Raw genomic sequence first — 22,099 nt, forward strand, 5'->3', positions numbered from 1 at the left:
AGGTGCGTTCGACGTCACAGCGGCGTCACAAAAGGGCCACCCAATAGAAGAGGAGGGGAGGAGATGAGCGGCCGGACCATGCCGTCCACCTCCTTCCTTCCTCCTTTCCGATGGACGCAGGTAAGGAGATGTTCGTCGTTCCTGCGGTTTCACACACAGTGATGTGTGGTGCCACAGGAACGACTAACAACCTGCGGAATGAAACACCAACGACATTATGATTTGGAGCAACGTGTCAACGATCAACGAGTTTTGCCGTTTTTGCGATCCTTGATCATCGCTCCTAGCTGTCACACGCTGCGATGTCGCTAACGATGCCAGATGTGCGTCACAAACACCGTGACCCCGACGATATATCGTTAGCAATGTCGCAGCGTGTAAAGCACCCTTTAGGGGTACTTTGCACACTACAACATCGCAGCTGCGATGTCGGTGGGATCAAATCGAAAGTGACGCACATCCGGCGTCACTGTCGATATCGTAGTGTGTAAATCCTTTTTGATATGATTAACGAGCGCAAAAGCGTCGTAATCGTATCATCGGTGTAGTGTCCGACATTTTCATAATTTCCCTACAGCGACGGTACGATGTTGTTCCTCGTTCCCCTGCGGCAGCACACATCGCTCTGTGAGAAGCCGAAGGAGCGAGGAACATCAGCTTACCTGCGTCACCGCGGCTCACGCCAGCTATGCGGAAGGAAGAAGGTGGGTGGGATGTTTACGTCCTGCTCATCTCCGCCCCTCCGCTTCTATTGGCCGCCTGCTGTGTGATGTCGCTGTGACGCCGCACGACCCGCCCCCTTAGGAAGGAGGCGGGTCGCCGGCTAGAGCGACGTCGCAGGGCAGGTGAGTGCGTGTGACGCTGCCATAGCGATAATGTTTGCTACGGCAGCTATCACAAGATATCGCTGCTGCGACGGGGCGGGGGCTATCGCACTCGGTGTAGTAGTGTGCAAAGTACCCTTTAGACTTTGTCTGATTTACCTATTTGCCAAATTTGGTGCTGATTGGTCCAGACATCTTGGGCATATTTCTATTTGCTTTTGCATTATGTGAATATGTAGAAAACGTTAGGTCCTAAAAAGTAGAAACCAATCGAAATATGTCCTAAGTTCCTGATTTACCTACATGGCAAATTGGGGGCAGATTGGTCTTGTTGTTTGATCGTCAGTTAATATTTACTTTTTTGTTATGCTGTTTTGTGAATGTCGAACTGTAGATCTCAGGCTATGTGCCCACGCTGCGGAAAATGTGCGGAATTTGCCGCAGATTTTTCGCGAAAATTCTGCGGATTTTTCAACAATCTGCAGCACAGCTACTCCCCAGCCATTTCTATGGCATTTGGGAACTGCTGTGCCCATGCTGCGGATATTTCCGCAGCGGAAATAATGCGGATTTCCCTGCGGAAAAATCAGCAGCATGTCAATTATTCCTGCGGATTTCTCCGCAGGGTCCCATATACTTACCTGCCTCACCGGAGTCACTTTCTCCGTCCGGTGTACAGCAGCGCGGTGGATCCAGGTATAGGAAGGAAGAGGTGGGCGGGGCCTGCACGAGCTCCGGTCATGTGACCGCCGGAGCTAGTTCAGGCCCGCCCACCTTCTCCTGCAGACGCTGACAGAGTTACCTGGCCGCCGGAAAGCGAGGTGCTGCGTGATGGAGGTGAGTATGAACACCCGATCACTGCAGCACTTGTTCTGCATTGAGGATGCAGTGCTGAAGCCATGGTACTGTATCCTCAATGCAGAATGCCCGCAGGATATCCGCAGGAGATTCCGCAGCATGGAAACAGACAGAAGTTGTGGTGCGGTTTCCTGGGAGCTCCTGCGTGGGCACATAGCCTTAGAGAGCTGAAACCCGGTCGAAAACCTTCTGAAGCACCAGATTTACCTATATTCAGTTATTTCAGTGCAAGATAAGAGATATATAATTACTAGAGATTGTGAATAGTAACTATGATGCTTACCGAATACCGAGTACTATTCCAGTATTCGTCATGACAAGAAAAATGCTCCGGTTCCCCGTTGACTTGTATAAGGTTCATTGAATAGTTTACCTGGATGGGTAGAAAATGGAAGACAAGTGCGGCGCTAACGTAAGCGCAGTAAATGGTAAAAAGACTTGGATATAAATGAATTAAATGCTCACCGTTTTGAAGGTATAATTCGCCTTGAAAGTAGCTGTATTGAGCCATTACAACTAGCCTCTCTTGGCTTGCAGGAATCCCTGGACACTGAGAGAATCCCCCCTTGGATTCACATAGGTATCAAAAATCAGAACCATAAAAAATCCAGGCTGTGTGTGATTGCACTTCCGTAGGAGGCCAGAGTGGGGTGATCTTTTTTAAGAATTATTTATTAATGTCCACATAATCCACATACACCGCGTTTCGGCTAGCAAGCCTTCTTCAGCTATAATATAAGCAATAACCATTATTATTATTATTGCTTATATTATACCTGAAGAAGGCTTGGTAGCCAAAACGAGTTGTATGTGGATTATGTGGACATTAATAAATAGTTCTTAAAAAGATCACCCCGCTCTGACCTCCTACGGAAGCGCAATCACACACAGCCTGGATTTTTTATGGTTCTGATTTTTTGCATTAGGTTCGTTATTCGTCACGAATACCGGAATAGAACTTTGGGATTTGTTACGAATAATCCGAACACGAATTGTTACTATTCCCTCATCACCAAAAATGACAATGGAAGAAAGAAAATATATATCGCACTGTACAAAGAAAACAAAAAAGTGGAACAACTGTTTCTACTGTCATTACCTCCAAAAATGGACAGTTGTGTGGGCACCATAATAGCAATGATGAAAACTACAAATGTTCATAGAATGGTATTGACCAAAAAATAAAAAAGTTGTGTCAAAATGTTTTAAGTAATAAAACATAAAGAAAAAAATAGCAAAGAAATAAAATGTTATAGCCCTTGATAGGCAAGGAGGAAAAAAATCAAAAAAATATTGTCGCCCACTGGGACTGTCATCCAAGAGCGGGCATAAATCTGGAGCTTTCTTCCTTTTGAGCCCACAACACTGTGATTACCTTAAAAACATATAAATCCTTATCAATTCCATGAAAAAGATGAATTGCATTCTTATTAATAGGAAAAGTGTGCAAAAACAAGTATAAGGTGTTAATATGTTTTACTACAGCACGGTAGGATAATAAAGTCAAAATAAAGTCTCTAATGATGGCCAAATTCCATTTGACATTGTTTAAGTCTGCTTTACCTATCAGCCTTTGCATTTTATTACATTTTATATGTATAAAAAAAAAAAATAATAAGCTATTAAAATATTTCTCCGCAAAGGAGATTAGCGCAGCACATGAATGATCAGCCCGGTTATCTGTGCTGGACGGTCATAGTCTGCCATGACGGCTGGTACCTGTTACATACGCACTATCCATAAAATACGAGATGTGAATTACAGCTGTTTTACATATGCCGACACTTCATCTGTTTATCGTGTTACTTGTTTGGTGGATTTGGCCGAACACCATAGTGTGAAAGGCTGTACCGCTCAAGTATGTTAAGTATTCAGCATGTTGACTTGGCACAAGTGACTAGTTAACTCTGTTTTGTTTCCTGTAATCTCTTGGTTATTGACACCACTAAAACATGTTCCATGTGCCTGCAGCTATTGGATGCATGTGTTGGAGAGTCTGACTTGGAATTTAGGTTTGCCCCTGTATGCACTCATAGTGTTTCTTTTTTCTTCTCCATTACTCTCATGTTGCACTTCACCAATGGTGATGATTTCTTGGCCAGAACATGTATTGCCCCAGCTTATTAGCCAAAAAAATATTAGAGAAGTTGTTTGCTTTGGACAATCTCTACCTTCAAAAATTGTACTTGGCATGTTGCAGATCCTGTGTTAAATTCTTTGTCACTGAGTTTAAGATGACCATACATATTAGACTTAGATGATGAAAATGAATAATATCCAAAACATTCCTTTGGTAAAACCTAAAAAAGAAAGATCATTTTAGCCAACCGGTTGAAAACGGTCATCTTCCAGCATTACCTTGGCCATGTTTGATCTTTTATCGGTCGCAAACTGTCATCTTCTTGAATTAAGTTGGTCATGTTTGATCTGTAATTAATCACAAATGGTCAGCTTCTGGAATTAAGTTGGCCATGTTTATTAATATTTTAATTAATATTTAATAATATAATTTTGTAATATTACCAGTTATGTATATTAGATTTTATGGCAGGGTGTTGATCCAGGGAACTAGTCTGATTGCCGTATGTGGAGTCAGGAAGGAATTTTTTTCCCCATTGGAGCCTGTTTGCCACATTGTTTTTTGGGTTTTTTTTGCCTTCCTCTTAGAGTCTCCCTTCAACCTTAAAAAACTAACTATGAAACTATGTTTGATCTTTTTGTCCAAAACATCTTTTTTTCAACAATGATATTTGATTGAAAGAATATCCCCAGAAAAATGGATTATTGGTCCCTCGGTATTACTGAACATCGATGGCTAGCTTGAATGATTTTACCAGCCAAAATGGACTAAAACGTGTTTGGCTGTGTTGACTTAACTACCGTTCACCAGACTATCATTAATTCAATGGTTGTTCAACCATCAAATGACTTTTATCTATTGATTCTGGACCCTTTAGGCTCCCACACACATTTTAACACAGTCAGCCAAACCCAATGATTTTGGCTGGACAGGCCGACAATATAATGAACATGGGAGTTTAGGAGGAAAGAAGGATTGGGTTTGTTTAATTTCAACGCTCAATTGTTTTGGTCTTCCTGGAGATAAGTTAAATTTTGAGTTAATAAGATGAATTTTCATGTATACTGGGAAGTCGGAAGAGTTAGTTGGCTTATTTAACCAATGTAAAATGTATGATCACATTTAGAATTGTTGAACCAGTCAATTTTATTGAGATGAGATGTTTGGCCAATATTCTCTCTGTCTATGTAAGGACTAGGGAATCCTTTAGCTGTAAATTTAGAAAAGTCTCAGTAAAAGTGTCTGGCTGGGGGATATTACCCTATCCCCAATTTTAAATTGTATGGGCTTGGGGGAGTCATTGAGAAAAACTTGTAGACAAATTAGAGCTCAGCAGACAGCTACTGAACATGTATGGCCAGCTTTAGATCTTTAGACTGGTTTCCAGTAACATTTTGGTTGTCTATGACATGCTATAAAGTCAAATGTAATAGCACATTTTCTTTGTGCAGAAATTCTCTTTTACATTGTACCTTAAACAATTTTTGTGTATTTTCTTTGACTCTAGGTATATTGGAGATAACATCTGTGGATGTTGGGGGGATTGTGGCCATCAAAGCCATCAACAGCAATTATTATTTAGCCATGAACAAAAAAGGCAAAGTCTATGGCTCTGTAAGTAACTATCATATATTTTTGGTTTTATATCACAGTGTGAATGTATTCGACATTGGCTTTTGCAGTTATGAATTGTAGAAATTAATTTTCTTTGATATCTTCAAAGACTAGACTTCATTTCATTGGCAACCAGGTGGTGTACAGATCTGTTCTGTTGAGGGAAGTGTAAGGGTTCCCATACCACCAATATTAATTGGTTCGGTCGACGGTCTAATGTATATGGGGACCCCAGTCAACTCATGGGTGGGAGAGATGTCCAATGCACATGTCCAATCTTGACTGTTGGTCATATTGTTCTCACAGAGATAAGCCAACAGCCAAAATGTCAACTGGTGTTTTTTTCAAAGAGAATATAGGAGCATTCGGGCGTGTGAGCACTCTTGTGTGAGAGTCAACTGAAATGGCTGTCGGCCAAACGTTCGACTGAAACATCATTCATCCAACAGCCATGTAGTGTCCATGGCCAGTGTAAGGGTACGTGCCCACGATCAGGGATCACGGTGTTTTGGATGCATCCAAAATGCTGCATTATACAGTACAAGCACAGAGGATGGGATTTATAAAAATCCCATGCCCACTCTGCATGTATGGCCCGTAGCGTAACCTGACGTCTCTGAGCTGCAAACGTGTCAATTCTTTGCTGCGGAGTCTCAAGTGTTCTCCACAGGGAGAACACAGCCAGAGACCACAGCGCCCCAAAATCTGATCGTGGGCACTAGCACCTGCTGTCTCCTGTGGAGGAGACTTGTGGCCCAGAAGGTCAAGACCCGCCACGTCCTGGACGCAGCGGGTCCTGATCATATGCACATACCCTTTGACAATATTTTACTGGTCACATAATGTTTTTTCTTTTACCAGCAAGTGAAAGAAATCTAGAATTTAAGGTGGCAACAGAAAATACCAGGGGCTCTATTTAATTAGCACCTGGTATTGTCCCATTTTGGTAGGCCAAATGCAAAAATTCATATATGTTTAGACAAATAACTGTAATAGATAACATTTTTAGAAACTTGACCTTTCCTTAAGGTACCGTCACACATAACGAGATCGCTAGCGAGATCGCCGCTGAGTCACAGTTTCTGTGACGCAGTAGCGATCCCGTTAGCGTTCTTGCTATATGTGACACCTACCAGCGATCAGGCCCCTGCTGTGAGATCTCTAGTCGTTGCAGAATGGTCCAGGCCATTTTCTTCAAAGGCGATGTCCTGCTGGGCAGGACACATCGCTGTGTTTGACACTGTGTGACAGGACACATCGCTGTGTTTGACACTGTGTGACAGGGTCCCAGTGACTGCTGAGATCGTTATACAGGTCGCTACTGCCACCTGTATCGTTCCTGCATCGCTGGTAAGATCTGACTGTGTGACATCTCACCTGCGACCTCCTAGCGACTTACCTGCGATCCCTATCAGGTCGCATCGTTTTCGGGATCGCTGGTAAGTCGTTGTGTGTGACGGGGCCTTTAGAATTCAAGAAGCCGTTGTCCTTGGGTAGAAAATGAAAAGGCCATTATGTTGTTTGTCAGGGGTCATTTTGAATAAAAAAAAAGTAGGTCTCTTAGAGGATGTAAAATGATGGACATACTTCTTATTTCTAACCTGCGTAACCTAAATCTATTCTATATCCATGTCGATAATAAAACGCACTAACCAGTTTTTAATACTTGTAAGAGAAAAGTGCCTTCACATGCATCATGGCCAGAAATGTTTTGTGATTGTGCCATATTATTATATATTCTTAATATACTCTTTTTTTTACTTTTACATTAACAGAAAGAATTTAATATAGACTGTAAACTCAAAGAGAGAATAGAAGAGAATGGCTACAACACGTATGCATCTCTTACTTGGAAAAATAACGAAAGACAAATGTTTGTGGCACTAACTGGCAAAGGAACTCCAAAGAGAGGACCAAAAACGCGGAGGAAAAACATGAACGCCCACTTTCTCCCCATGCCTTTATAACATTACATGAAGGATTTGATGTATTTTTGGACTACAGTCTTGTGAAGAATGCTCTGAAGAACTTTCAACACTTATCGAAGAAAGACGGTTTCAGGTGGAACATGAATGAATTGGGATATTTGAGGACTTTTTTTGTTGGTACAGTATCATAAAGGTGACTACAGTTGGAAAAACTAAATTTTCAGCTTGAAGAATCTGTTGGTATAATACAAGGATATGAGACAATCAGACAGATGATCTTCTGGGAAAGTTATTTATGGAATATTGACCGATATCCAAGATTATCAACGCTTATGCAGGCCCAGTGATTCAAGGAGAAGGCAGCCACATAAGCAATTACCGGAAGCACTTGGGTCTACACTACAGTAATAATGAATTTTTCTGACGAGACATCCAAAAAGAATGTATAGGATCAAGATGTGTAAACATGATCAAACTGTTCTAAAAAATCGTGTTATGCCTGTGTACTCTACTTTCCCCCCTCCCTTCTCTGTTCCTTTGTAAGTTATTTATTTAATAGAATGTTTACTATGTCTCTTCAGTGTTTGAGTCGTGTGTCTACAATTTTGCATCTGTTTTAATCCCATAATAAAAAAAAAAGATCTGACCCATTTATCAAAACTATGAGCATAAAATGGTCTTGTTGTCCATACCAACCAATCACAGTACAGCATTCATTTTTAAAAAGCAGGTTAAGAGCTCTGATTGGTTCAACTTGGGGATGATGACAATTTTGATAAATGAGGTCCTATGTGTTTTTTACAGCTTAAACATCATAATATGTGATAAGTAACAAAAAATGGAGACTTTTCTATATATGAAATTGTTTTTTAAAAAAATCACTATTTATCAGTTGGTCATATAGGCGTTAAGTAAAAAAAAAGGTAGGTTACAGGTTGTCAGCTAGGCCTGAATATCGAGGGGCAGATGTTTTCGGAATGGAATATGTGAAAGTTTATTAAGTCTCTTGACATGGAATGCCAGAGTATACTCATATTAGTAATACATTAACTACTGTTATTTTATATTTTTTTTTCAACCATGGTCATTTTACAGTTACGGCTTGTTAGGACCTAAAAGAAGGGACTCGCTGGGCCATATTAATTAAGCGGCATTACAGCTGATGTCACCAAGATAAGAGGAGAACGGACCTTGAATTGCATTGAGATTGGCTTGTGATGTGCGGACGTCATCTACGAATCATCCTCATCTGTTCATCGCCATTTCATTGCTGTGTCTGATAATAACCTATTACAACTGACTATATTGTGATTGGGCCATATCAGGGGTATAGCTAGGGTGGCTGGACGGTAATGGGTGTTGGGCGTCGGTGGGCGTCTCAAAAAACCACTTTGCCATAGCTGCAGGACTAGGATACAGAACTAAAATTTTGTCTGGGAGAACGAAAGCCTAGCTATGACCCTGGGTCATATAGTATTATCTTGTGGCAGAAATTATATCAATTTTATATTTACCGCTTTTATTATAGTACAGTATGTACCTCTTTAAGATAATATAAGCCAATGGTCTCGGTTGTAGAGTTATGATACAGTATATAATGCCTGTTTTATGAGCACCTACAATCTAAATTCTACATCAAAATCACTGTAGAATATACAAAGGAATTCTCTGTATCACAATGGAGTTGAAGATCTTTATGTAGACAGTTATTTACTTTTAGTGCAGTTTTACCTCAAACTGCATAAAGGGAGTCTCTCAGCCCAAACTGAAAGTATAAACTAAACGCATAGCCTTAACAACGTACAATAATATTTTACCAAAGATAAAATAGAAGAGCCTAAAGCCTATATAGAAAAACAAAAAAAATGTCTAATGGAGTGAAAATGATTACAGATGAGCAAACCTGAGGTTCGGGGTTCATACAAAACACAGACTTAACAAAACAAAAAATCTGAGTTCTGGTTCGGAGTTTGGGTGCTTTACGTATGCAAAACACTTGTGTGAGCATCTCTGTGCTCGGGTACGCTCGGCGCTCAGCCAAGTGCAAGCCACTTGCAGTGTTTGAACGGCACGCACTGGGGATAACAACAGTGTGATCGGATGTAGAGTGCACCAAGAAAAAATGGAAAATCCGCACCCACCCGATCCCGGAAGTGATCTGTTTATTGCTGGCTGCATGTGGTCGGAGACCAGAACTGCATTATTAGTGACTCCCATTGGGGTTTAGGTCAAATCCGGGTCCCAAACCAAACTTTATCTCACAAGCATGATCGGATGTAGTGTGCCCCAAACAAAAACATTGAAACTCCCCACCCATCCACCCCTGGAAGTGATCTGTTTATGGCTGGCTGCATGTGGGCGGAGATCCAAACTGCCCAATTAGTGACTTCCATTGAGGTTCATGTCAAGTCCGGGTCCCAAATCGAACTTTATCTGAAGTCCGCCTGAACCTTTTGAACCGAACTTCCATGGGTCCGCTCATCTCTAAAAATGAATCATAAATTCAAAAAAGACACAAAGGAGCACCTTACAAAGAAGTAAAATGTGGAGAAGTCTACTAAAGGACAAACAATACCAGGATAAGGTGGACTTCAATCCACAATGGCATAGAAAAATTCCTGATGAGAGGCAGGGTATCCCCCAGAGAAAGCCAATGCTCCCTCTAAAAATATGTGTGTATAATTAGAATTTGGTAAATTATTTTAACAAGAGGTAGATGGCCGAATAAACAACAACAAATGCATTTGCAAAAAATATCTCAACGTACACATGATGAATAAATAATATACATCTATAGATATATAATAGGCATAGCTCAGCGCAATTGCACTAAAATGAACCCTGTAGGTTTACCGAAAGGATCTTACCAAGGGTAAGAAACACCATGTCACAAATAAGATACAAAGAGTAGTATCTCCATAATAAATATATAACACCTTAGGACATGGTGGACCAAGAGATGCAAAACTTAGGGATAGTCAAAGGAAGGAGGGTGCATAAGTATCGAGTTGCGCGTTTCACCGCTTTGGGCTTCATCAGGAGGTGAGCTCATAGCCTTGTAGGGAATTTGGCTTCTATAAAGATCACCTATAATGTTACAATCACAGTCTACGTTCTCCATAAACTGAAGTTATTCAAAGTTCTGGGGGCACACTGGGTTTGGCTAAACGTCTCAGTGCGTCGTTACCTCCACTTGTTTCACATGTCCCCACCTCATTTTTTAGTGATCGAAAGCATTGTTTTGCTTTGAGTATTGTCTGAAGAGAGATCTCTGATAAGCGCAGCATTTTCAATCACCAGTGAGGAAGGAAAGGCAGGCAAAACCAGTGGGTGGAATGATATACTGAGTATTTTGGCCACCCACAGGGTGAACTGAGCACCCTAACTTCATTTTCTGCGGAATGGAGGCAACGATTTGAACACTATTGGAGCGATTCTTATAACAGCTATATCCTCTACAAGACTATGCACTTAGTTTATACTGTTAGTTTGGGCTGAAAGACTCTTTCAATATATATTTTTTTTAAAGAACACAGAATAAAATGACTTAAGATAAATTAAAATTTGAATAAATACCCTTACAATGTCACAAATGTCCAGCTTAATTTACTACTTTTTGCCCAACATATTTTAAGAGACAATAAAAATGGCCAACAGTCCCTAAAACTCATAAAAAAAAAAAAGTACTTAAGCAATATTCATATCCCTTATGAATCTTTCTATCTATAATGAAACGTCCCCGATTTTTCCCTTTTTAGAAGAAAATCAACTTATCTGTACCCTCAGAACCTGGGATAAAAATATTCGATACTGAAGATGTTAATAGTCAGCCTACCTATTTTTATAAAACCGAAATTAAATAAGCTGTAATACAAAAATATATATTTTTCTATTAATAAAATGTTTCCATTTCTTCAAAAAACACTTGAGATTTTTATATTATGGTTATTCACAAATAAGTAAAATAAGGCTAGGTTCACACCACATTTGGTGAATGCATTTATAAGATGCTGTGGTGAACATATACCCCAAGTGAAGGCGGCAAAACCAGACCTGCAGAAGGTTTGAGTCTGTATAACTCTATTCATATACCCCAGATAGATGGGCATATACTCAATCAAGATGCTCTGGTGAACATATACCCCAGATGAAGGCGACAAAACCAACCTGCAGAAAGTTCGAACCTGTATAACCCTATTCACATACCCTAGATAGATGGGAATATACTAAATCAATATGCTCTGGTAAACATATACCCCAGATGAAGGTGGCGAAACCAAACTTGCAGAGGGTTCGAACCTGTATAACCCTATTTGCATACAGATAGATAGATGGGCATATAAGTAATCAAGATGCTCTGGTGAACATATATCCCAGATGTAAACGGGGAAACCAGACCTGCAGAAAGTTCGAGCCTGTATAGCCCTATTCACATACCATAGATAGACGGGCATATACTCAATCAAGATGCTCTTTTGAACATATACCCCAGATGAAGGCAAAATAACCAAACCTGCAGAATGTTCGAGCCTGTACAACCCTATTCACATACCCTAGATAGATGGACATATACTCATCATATGAGGGATCCCAGTTATAGGGGTACTTTGCACGTTGCGACATCGCTACTGCGATCTCGTTGGGGTCAAATCGAAAGCGACACACATCCGGCGCCGGTAACAACGTCGCAATGTGTAAAGCCTAGAAGCATCAATAAATGATCGCAAAAGCGGCGTCGAAAATCGGTGATCTGTGTAGTGTCGGTCATTTCCATAATTTCGCTGCAGCGACAGGTACGATGTTGTTTCTCGTTCCTGCGACAGCATACATCGCTGTGTATGAAGCCGCAGGAGCGAGGAATATCTCCTTACCTGTCTCCACCGGCTATGCGGAAGGAAGGAGGTGGGCGGGATGTTTACGTCCTGCTCATCTTCGCTCCTCCGCTTCTATTGGCCGCCTACCGTGTGACGTCGCAGGGCAGGTAAGTGCGTGTGAAGCTGCCGTAGCGATAATGTTCGCTGCGGCAGCTATCACAAGATAGCGCATCTGCGACGGGGGCGGAGACTATCGCGCTTGGCATCGCTACAATCGGCTAGCGATGTCACAGCGTGCAAAGTGCTCCTTAGACTTCATTTATGAACCAAAACGTAGAGCCAGAATGGATTTTTCTTCCTTGGGGATCACAGTTGATCACCAGGGATTAGAGAAGCCAGTTGTCTTCAGGAAGCAAAGGTATGCCAACATATACGAACCAAATATATCTCGAAAAGCCCAGAAAAGTATACGGTCATGTTGTAAGTAATTGCCTCCATATATATTGACCCCAAACATGGTATAAACCTAGCCTAAAATATTTATTTGAACCTTTTCTTTTCAGAACAGATAAGAACAGCCCATCTCCTATACATACCACAGGCATTAAATCCTTACACATCACTTCCATACCACGTCCTTCTAAGATTATGTAGTCTAATAATATAATTTGTTTAAAACACTTTACCTGGTAATATGAGATTATATTGATGCTGCAGTTTTATTTTCAAATTTCTTGTAAAAAAATATGTTTTATTTTTATTCTTTGAAAACTGTATTTTGGTACAAATGAGATACTTACTAATGTGTCTTTTTACTAAAAATTTAACCACTAGAAATACTGGTCGTTTGTGGTTTGATAAGTTATTTGAGTCAATGCTTTTTACCAGCACTTCCAATGTAAAATCTTTTATTTAAATGCTAGCTGTTTTAAAGGAGCTTTTCCCATAAATTGCAAAATGGTTAGATTGTGCGGTCTTCCTCAATAAAGCTGATAACATAACTCGCTTGTGAGATCTGTGTCCCATTACTCATTCATGTGTATTATTACTATCTTATTTTGCATTTTGAGTTATATTACATACTAGCTGTAGTACCCGGGCGTTGCCCGGGATAGTAACTGTCTCTTTGTCTCTCTCGCAGTCTGTCTGTCTGTGTCTGTCTGTCTATCGCTATCTGTCTGTGTGTCTGTCTCTGTCTGTGTGTGTGTGGTTCTGTCTGTGTGCCTGTCTCTTTCCCTGTCTGTCTGTGTGTCAGTCTCTATCCATGTCTGTCTGTCTGTGTATATCTCTCTGTGTCTCTGTATCAGTCTCTCTGTCTGTCTCTTTTCCCCTGTCGCTTTTCCCCTCTATCTCTTCTCCCCCTCTGTCTCTTTCCCCCTCTGTCACTTTGCCCCTCTGTCTATTTGCCCCTCTGTCTCTTTGCCCCTCTGTCTCTTTGCCCCTCTGTCTCTTTTCCCCTCTGTCTCTTTCCCCCACTGTCTCTTTTCCCCCTGTCTGTCTCTTTCCCAATCTGTCTCTTTCTCCTTCTGACTCTTTCCCCCTCTGTCTCTTTCCTCCTCTGTCTGTTTCTTTCCCCCTCTGTCTGTCTCTTGCCCCCTCTGTCTCTTTCCCCCTCTGTCTCTGTCTCTTGCCCCATCTGTCTCTGTCTGTCTCTTTTCCCCCTCTGTCTGTCTCTTTCCCAATCTGTCTCTTCCTCCTTCTGTCTCTTTCCCCCTCTGTCTCTTTCCTCCTCTGTCTGTCTCTTTCCTCCTCTGTCTGTCTCTTTTCCCCTTGTCTCTTTTCCCCCTCTGTCTCTTTCCCATTCTGTCTCTTTGTCCTTCTGTCTCTTTCCCCCTCTGTCTCTTTCCCCCTCTGTCTGTCTCTTTCCCCCTCTGTCTCTTTCCCCCTCTGTCTCTGTCTGTCTCTTGCCCCGTCTGTCTCTGTCTCTCTCTTTTCCCCCTCTGTCTGTCTGTTTCCCAATCTGTCTCTTTCTCCTTCTGTCTCGTTCTCCCTCTGTCTGTCTCTTTCCCCCTTTGTCTGTCTCTTGCCCCTTCTGTCTCTTTCCCCCTCTGTCTCTGTCTATCTTTTGCCCCGTCTGTCTCTGTCTGTCTCTTTCCCCCTCTGTCTCTGTCCGCCCATCTCACCCCCAACATTTTATTACCTCACACATAAGCTTCTTCTGCTAACAATTTATTTTGTTCCTATAGCAACCACTCACAGCTGCTATTAATTAACTGTAGCGCTCTCCATTGACTTTAATGAAGACAGGATTTTTGGAGTGTAACTGTAAAGCGCGGGGTTAAATTTTCCTGTCAAAACATAGTCTATGACGTTCCCTGAGTCACATAGGGTGTCTGTGCAAAATTTTGTGATTGTAAATGCGATGGTGCACATTCCTTTAGTTGACATACACACACACACACATACATACATACATACATACACACATACATACACACAGCTTTATATATTAGATTATTTAAAGAGGTTGGCCACCGTTTTAACATTGATGACCTATCCTTAGGATGTCTCATCTACTGGAGTCCAACACCTCACACCCCCGTTGATTAGCTGGTCATGCTCCCGGGGTAGCAGCAGGTGACCGGAAATGCTCAGTTCCGGAGCTGTCCTGTCTTCTGATAGCAACCGTGGGCATGTACATTGATTTGAGTGGGAGGAGGATGCGCAGTACCCAGCCATGACCGCTACCGGTTGACGGAGCAGCTTCGGAATTGAGCATTTGCAGCTGCTTGCTGCCACCACCAAGACTGAGAACCGCTGATCATCGGTGGTCTACTATGTGTCGGATCTCGGCTGATGAGACATTGATGACCTTTCCTAAGGGTAGGCCATCAATGTAAAAGTAGTGATCTACCTCTTCAACGTTAGTTATTGTGTGACATTTTTCAGAATAACATTTTAAAAGGAGTCTATCCGCGCAGAACTACTGTTCAAACCAGTTAAAAAAGGGAAAAAAAATAACTTACACATGTGAAGATCTGAAGCACAGAGGCCACAGTAGTGCTGCAGAAAAAGTCATGCAAAGTAGCAAAAGAGATTCCAGCATCAGGATATTCAATCAATCCCTCTACCAGTCAGCCTGTTTACACCTTCCTGACCAGGCCAAATTTTACAATTCTGACCAGTGTCACTTTAAGGCCAGGGTCACACTAGTGCACAGCATCGGAGATGAGCGCTAATGACACTCGGCTCAAACTCTGCTGCGAGCATGAGCCGAGTGTCAATCACAGTGCTCCGATTCTCTTGCATGTGAGAATCGGAGCACAAGTGTGGAGAAGATGATGAGATTAAAGGGAACTTGTTGACAGATTTGGAGCCTATAAGCTGCGGCAAAAAACACTGGGCTCTTATATACAGCATTCTAACATGCTATATATAAGAACCCAGGCTCCTGTGTAGAACGTAAAAATCACTTTATAATACCTAAAGGGTCGCTGCGGTGGAGTTGGGCCATATGGGCGCCTCCGTTCTCCAGTGCCGGCGCCTCCTCTTTCGGCCATCTTTGTCGTCCTTCTTCTGAAGCATGACACGTCCTACATCATCCACACTCGCCAGAATTGAGGTCCCGCTCAGGCGCAGATCAAAGTATTGTAGTGCGCCTGCACAGGACCGGCGAGTGTGTATGGCATAGAACACGTCATGCACACAGGCTTCAGAAGGAGGATGAAGATGGCTGAAAGAGGAGGCGCCGCCACCGGAGAACGGAGACGCCCATATGACCGAACTCCACCGCAGTGACCGTTTAGGTATTATAAAGTGATTTTTACGTTCTACAAAGCGGCCTGGGCTCTTATATACAGCATGCTAGAATACTGTATATAAGAGTCCAGTGGTGGTGGCCGCAGCTTATATTCACCAAATCTGTGGACAGGTTCCCTTTAATCTCTCCATCTTCTCCACTGCCTGTTCTGCATATATCAAAATGAGCACACTTTGAATCCACAGGTCCATGTTATATGTACTGTATTGCTACTAAGGTTGAAAGACAGAATATACAGAATATGAACATATATATATATATATATATATATATATATATGTATATATGTATATATATATATATATATATATATATATATATATATACACACAGTCATATGAAAACGTTTGGGCAGCCCTATTAATGTTAACCTTTTTTCTTTATAACAATTTGAGTTTTTGCAACAGCTATTTCAGTTTCATATATCTAATAACTGATGGACTCAGTAATATTTCTGGATTGAAATGAGGTTTATTGTACTAACAGAAAATGTGCAATCCGCATTTAAACAAAATTTGACCTGTGCAAAAGTATGGGCACCCTTATCAATTTCTTGATTTGAACACTCCTAACTACTTTTTACTGACTTACTGAAACACTAAATTGGTTTTGTAACCTCATTGAGCTTTGAACTTCATAGGCAGGTGTATCCAATCATGAGAAAAGGTATTTAAGGTGGCCACTTGCAAGTTGTTCTCCTATTTGAATCTCAGAGATTTAAACTGTCAGTTTCCACTGTGAGGAACATAGTAAGGAAATGGAAGAACACAGGTACAGTTCTTGTTAAGCCCAGATGTGGAAGGCCAAGAAAAATATCAGAAAGGCAGAGAAGAAGAATGGTGAGAACAGTCAAGGACAATCCACAGACCACCTCCCAAGACCTGCAGCTTCATCTTGCTGCAGATGGTGTCAATGTGCATCGGTCAACAATACAGCGCACTTTGCACAAGGAGAAGCTGTATGGGAGAGTGATGCGAAAGAAGCTGTTTCTGCAAGCACGCCACAAACAGAGTCGCCTGAGGTATGCAAAAGCACATTTGGGCAAGCCAGTTACATTTTGGAAGAAGGTCCAGTGGACTGATGAAACAAAGATTGAGTTGTTTGGTCATACAAAAAGGCGTTATGCATGGAGGCAAAAAAACACGGCATTCCAAGAAAAGCAATTGCTACACACAGTAAAATTTGGTGGAGGTTCCATCATGCTTTGGGGCTGTGTGGCCAATGCCGGCACTGGGAATCTTGTTAAAGTTGAGGGTCGCATGGATTCAACTCAGTATCAGCAGATTCTTGACAATAATGTGCAAGAATCAGTGACAAAGTTGAAGTTACGCAGGGGATGGATATTTCAGCAAGACAATGATCCAAAACACTGCTCCAAATCTACTCAGGCATTCATGCAGAGAAACAATTACAATGTTCTGGAATGGCCATCCCAGTCCCCAGACCTGAATATCATTGAAAATCTGTGGGATGATTTGAAGCGTGCTGTCCATGCTCGGCGACCATCAAACTTAAAGGGAACCTGTCATCAGAAATGTAGCTATAAACCTAAAAGTTCCCCCTTCGGCAGCTCCTGGGCTACATTCTAGCAAGGTTCCTCTAGTTTTTCTGGCCCCTTTTATACCAAAATAAACACTTTATAAAGTTGTACCTTTTCGTATGTAAATTTCGTAAATCATCCATGGGGGCGGGCTGCCTGGTGTCCGTTACTGTCCTCCTGCCGATTTACGCCGCCCCCGAATGCTGAATTTCAAACCTCAGGACGCCGCCACTGGGCGCCCGGGGTCCCGCGCATGCGCTGTGCGACTGTAGCGGGACCGTGCACTGCGTGCACATGTGACCGCTGGTGACGTTTTGCGCAGGCATGAGGTTATGGGCGGTGCTGTGACTGTCATCAGTAAGTGCCGCCCATAACCTCGTGACCGCACTTTCCCCTTTTCCTCCAGCGTTCTGCGCAAGCGCTCGCTGGCCAGATGACCGACGTCACCTCCTTCCCATCTTGCCCTGCAGCAGGAAATAGATGGGAGGAGCGGACGGAGCAGGACACCATAGCTAACGGGGAGACGCGGCGAGCATCTGAGAGGAAGAGGAGAAAGTGCGGTCACGAGGTTAAGGGTGGCACTTGCTGATGACACTCACACCACCGCCCATAACCTCGTGCCTGCGCAAAACATCACCAGCGGTCACATGTGCAGGCAGTGCACAGTCCCGCTACAGTCGCACAGCGCATGCGCGGGACCCCGGGCGCCCAGGGGCGGCGTCCTGAGGTTTGAAATTCAGCGTTCGGGGGCGGCGTAAATCGGCAGGAGGACAGTAACGGACACCAGGCAGCCCGCCCCATGGATGATTTTACAAAATTTACATACGAAAAGGTACAACTTTATAAAGTGTTTATTTTGGTATAAAAGGGGCCAGAAAAACTAGAGGAACCTTGCTAGAATGCAGCCCAGGAGCTGCAGAAGGGGGAACTTTTAGGTTTAAAGCAAAATTTCTGATGACATATTCTGTTATATAAGACAAAATGGCTTCTCTAACACCTTTAACTGAACTGGAATAGTTTTGTAAACAGGAATGGTCAAATATACCTTCATCCAGGATCCAGGAACTCATTAAAAGCTACAGGAAGCGACTAGAGGCTGTGATTTTTGCAAAAGGAGGATCTACAAAATATTAATGTCACTTTTATGTTGAGGTGCCCATACTTTTGCACCGGTCAAATTTGGTTTAAATGCGGATTGCACATTTTCTGTTAGTGCAATAAACCTCATTTCAATCCAGAAATATTACTCAGTCCATCAGTTATTAGATATAGGAAACTGAAATAGCTGTTGCAAAAACCCAATTCTTATAAAGAAAAAAGGTTAACATTAATAGGGGTGCCCAAACTTTTTCATATGACTGTATATACATAATCTTATAGTGTTTCATAGTAAAAAGTTAATAATATCCAAAGGGACTAATAAATCCTAATAATCAATTATTTTTATTGTGAGAACAGAGCACACAGTGCAGAATGTGAGTCTTTTATAAACATTGGAAAACACACAGGGCAGTGTGGTCAGGGGAGGGGACCAATAAATATGTATACAGTTGCAAGATCTTTACATAGTAGGGAGTTCATACACAAAGAATTCTCGATTGCATAAATATGAAATAAATAAGTTCAATCCAATAAGCAATATCTCATATAAAGTGCTTCTCCATAGTCCATAAGTCCCTTAATGCATGAATAAATACCAGATATTGGGCACCCATTCATGACCTGCAAGGACATAATAGCCAGCACATACTAAAATAATATTCACATTCTGCACTGAGTGCTCTGTTCTCACAATAAATATAATTGATTATTAGTATTTATTAGTTCATTTGGATATTATTAACTTTCTACATATATCAGCCTGCACTTAGACAAGCACTATTCAACTTTTGGTGCTCAAAATTGGCTGAAATACATAGTGGACACCCTGTCACATTTGCAGAACCCATAATCTACTTAAACAGTGGAAATCCCCCACAAGTGACCCCATTTTGGAAACTACACCCCTCAATGAATTTTTCTAGATGTTTGGTCAGCACCTTGAACCCAGAGGTGCTTCACATAATTTTCTAACATTGATCCATGAAAAATACATTTTCCCCACAAACATGTTACTTTTTCCTCAATTTGATCATTTTCACAAGGGTGTTATGTAATTCTCCTGTATACACCAGTATTTCATATGTGGTGGAAAACCACTGTTTGGGCACAAGCCAGGACTTTGAAGGGAAGGAGCACCATTTGAATTTTTGAGTGCAAAATTAGCTGGAATAGATAGTGAATGCGATGTTGCATTTCCAGGGGCCTGATGTGCCTAAACAGGATAAACCCGCACAAGTGACCCCATTTTGGAAATTATACCCCTAAAGGAATTTATCTAGAGGTGCTTCACAGGATTTTTTAACATTGAACTGTGACAATAAAAAAAAAAATCCAATTTTTCCCACAATAATGTTGCTATAGCCCTATATTCTTTTTATTTTAAGGAAGGTAACAGGAGAAAATGGACCATGCACAGCGGGACTTACAAAGGAAGGAGTGTTATTCGAGCACAGATTTGGCAGGAATAGACTACTGCAAGCATCATATCGCATTTGACGAGCCACTATGGTGCCATAACAGCAGAAACCAGCCACATGAACACCATTTTGGAAAGTACACCTCTTGAGAAATTCATTTTAAACCCACAAAAGGAAGCAAAATGGTGGCAATTGGCCTGCAAACAAATATAGATAGGGAGTAAATGAAAAAAAAAAAATGACTTGGGGGTCACCCCTATTTTTGATAACCAGTGTAAGTAAAGCAGACAGCTGCTGGCTGCAGCCCTCAGCGGTCTGCTTTACTTTGGCTGGTAATAAAAAATAGAGGGGCTCTCCTGCAGTTTTTTAAATAGTAAATAAATAATTAAAAAAAACAACGTGTGCTCCACCCTATTTTGATGACTAGTCAAGGTAAAGCAGACAGCTTTGGATGCACCACTTTTGGGGTGGCTGTGGGCTGTTATTTTTAGGCTGGGAAGGGCTAAATAACCGTTGTACTTCCCAGCAGGATAATACCATGCATTAGCCTTGGGTCATTATCAAAAATGGGGGACCCCATCCCATTTTTTAAAAATTTGTTAAAGAAATAATTTAAAAAAAAGAACGATGTTGGATCCCCTCTATTTTCGATAACCAGCCAACGTAGTAAAGCAGTCAGCAGAGCGTTGCAGCCCACAGCTGTCTGCTTTACTTGCGCTGGTTATCAAAAATAGGCTGGAGGCCACAATTTTTATTTTCTTTATTGTACACAGTAGTGTACAGACATCTTCTCCATGCAGTAAATCTTGTTGCTTTGTTGATTGGCTGCGCTGAAGCCTTTCAACAAACTTTATTAGTATATGAACAGTACCTGAACTCCGAACTTGAACACTGACTTTTTTTTAAAAGTGAATGTTCAAGTTCGAGCCCCAGACACCCAGTGTCCAGTACAAACCCCAAACTTTACCATTCAGGTTCACTCATTATTATTATTATGTATTATTATTATAGTGACATTTATTCCATGGCGCTTTACAAGTGAAAAAGGGTATACGTACAACAATCATTAACAGTACAAAACAGACTGGTATAGGAGGAAAGAGGACCCTGCCCGCGAGGGCTCACAGTCTACAGAGGATGGGTGATGGTACAATAGGTGAGGACAGAGCTGGTTGCGCAGTGGTCTACTGGACTGAGGGTTATTGTAGGTTGTAGGCTTGTTGGAAGAGGTGGGTCTTCAGGTTCCTCTTGAAGCTTTCCACGGTAGGGGAGAGTCTGCTATGCTGAGGTAGAGCGTTCCAGAGTATGGGGGAGGCACGGGAGAAATCTTGTACGCGATTGTGGGAAGAGGAGATGAGAGGAGTAGACACTCATCCCTAATTAGGTGTATGTAGGTATTATAGAAATAACCTATAGATTTTGTTTGGCACCACACAATGTCATTGCGGAGTATAAAGCTACAGTAGTTCATTTTGAGTCTAATATTCTCATTACATCACCCATAAACAGACACCTTGGTGCTAGAGATCCGGTAAAGTGATAATAAATAGTTGGTGGTGACCCACTACCACCAAATTAGCATGTGCAAGAGCAGGTTTCCTATAAATTGCTGTTGCATAGAGCCCCCTGCTGTCTTTATACACATATATGCCAATAGATTGAGATGGGAATACCCCTTTAACGCAATTGTGTGTTATTTTAGTTGGCAAACCTTATTTTGTAACAGCCTCTATTGATCAGAGCATAAAGTGATTCCACATTGCTCAATGAATTCATTGTTTTACTTGCTCTTTCTGTTCTGCATCCACTTCTTTCCCAGATTTTCTTTGTCAATCCTCAATGCCCTAATGTCAAAGTTAGTAATATCCAACTTCTACAAAGCACTGATACTGAAGACAACTGGACTGGCTATGTTTCCCTCTACTTTGAGCCTAGTGTCTTAGAAGTAATGCATGTAGAAAAAATGATATGATTACTAGATGCTTGATTTTATTCAATATGTCACATCATGGCGAACAAGATAAAGAGAGAATTCCTCCTTGGAAAGCATTAAAGGAACACCAAACATTGAAATAAATCTTAAGATTAAGAAATAGTTTTCTGCAGTATTTGTCAGTTGGCAACATGTTCTGGATTCCTAAGACAGTCTAGGAGAAATCCTG

General features: G+C 41.7%; 1 protein-coding gene across 1 annotated transcript in view; it reads left to right on the forward strand.

Annotated features, from left to right (window-relative positions):
* FGF10 (fibroblast growth factor 10) overlaps positions 1–13,113 on the forward strand; it is a 172,440-nt gene extending 159,327 nt beyond the window's left edge. The window contains exons 2-3 of the mRNA XM_075326757.1: positions 5,270–5,376; positions 7,152–13,113. Of these exons, the coding sequence (XP_075182872.1) occupies positions 5,270–5,376; positions 7,152–7,343 (299 nt within the window). The 3' untranslated portion in view covers positions 7,344–13,113. The remainder of the gene's footprint in view (positions 1–5,269; positions 5,377–7,151) is intronic.
* Positions 13,114–22,099: the final 8,986 nt, after the last annotated feature.

This window comes from Anomaloglossus baeobatrachus, chromosome 1, assembly GCF_048569485.1.
Source record: "Anomaloglossus baeobatrachus isolate aAnoBae1 chromosome 1, aAnoBae1.hap1, whole genome shotgun sequence".
Taxonomy (NCBI): domain Eukaryota; kingdom Metazoa; phylum Chordata; class Amphibia; order Anura; family Aromobatidae; genus Anomaloglossus; species Anomaloglossus baeobatrachus.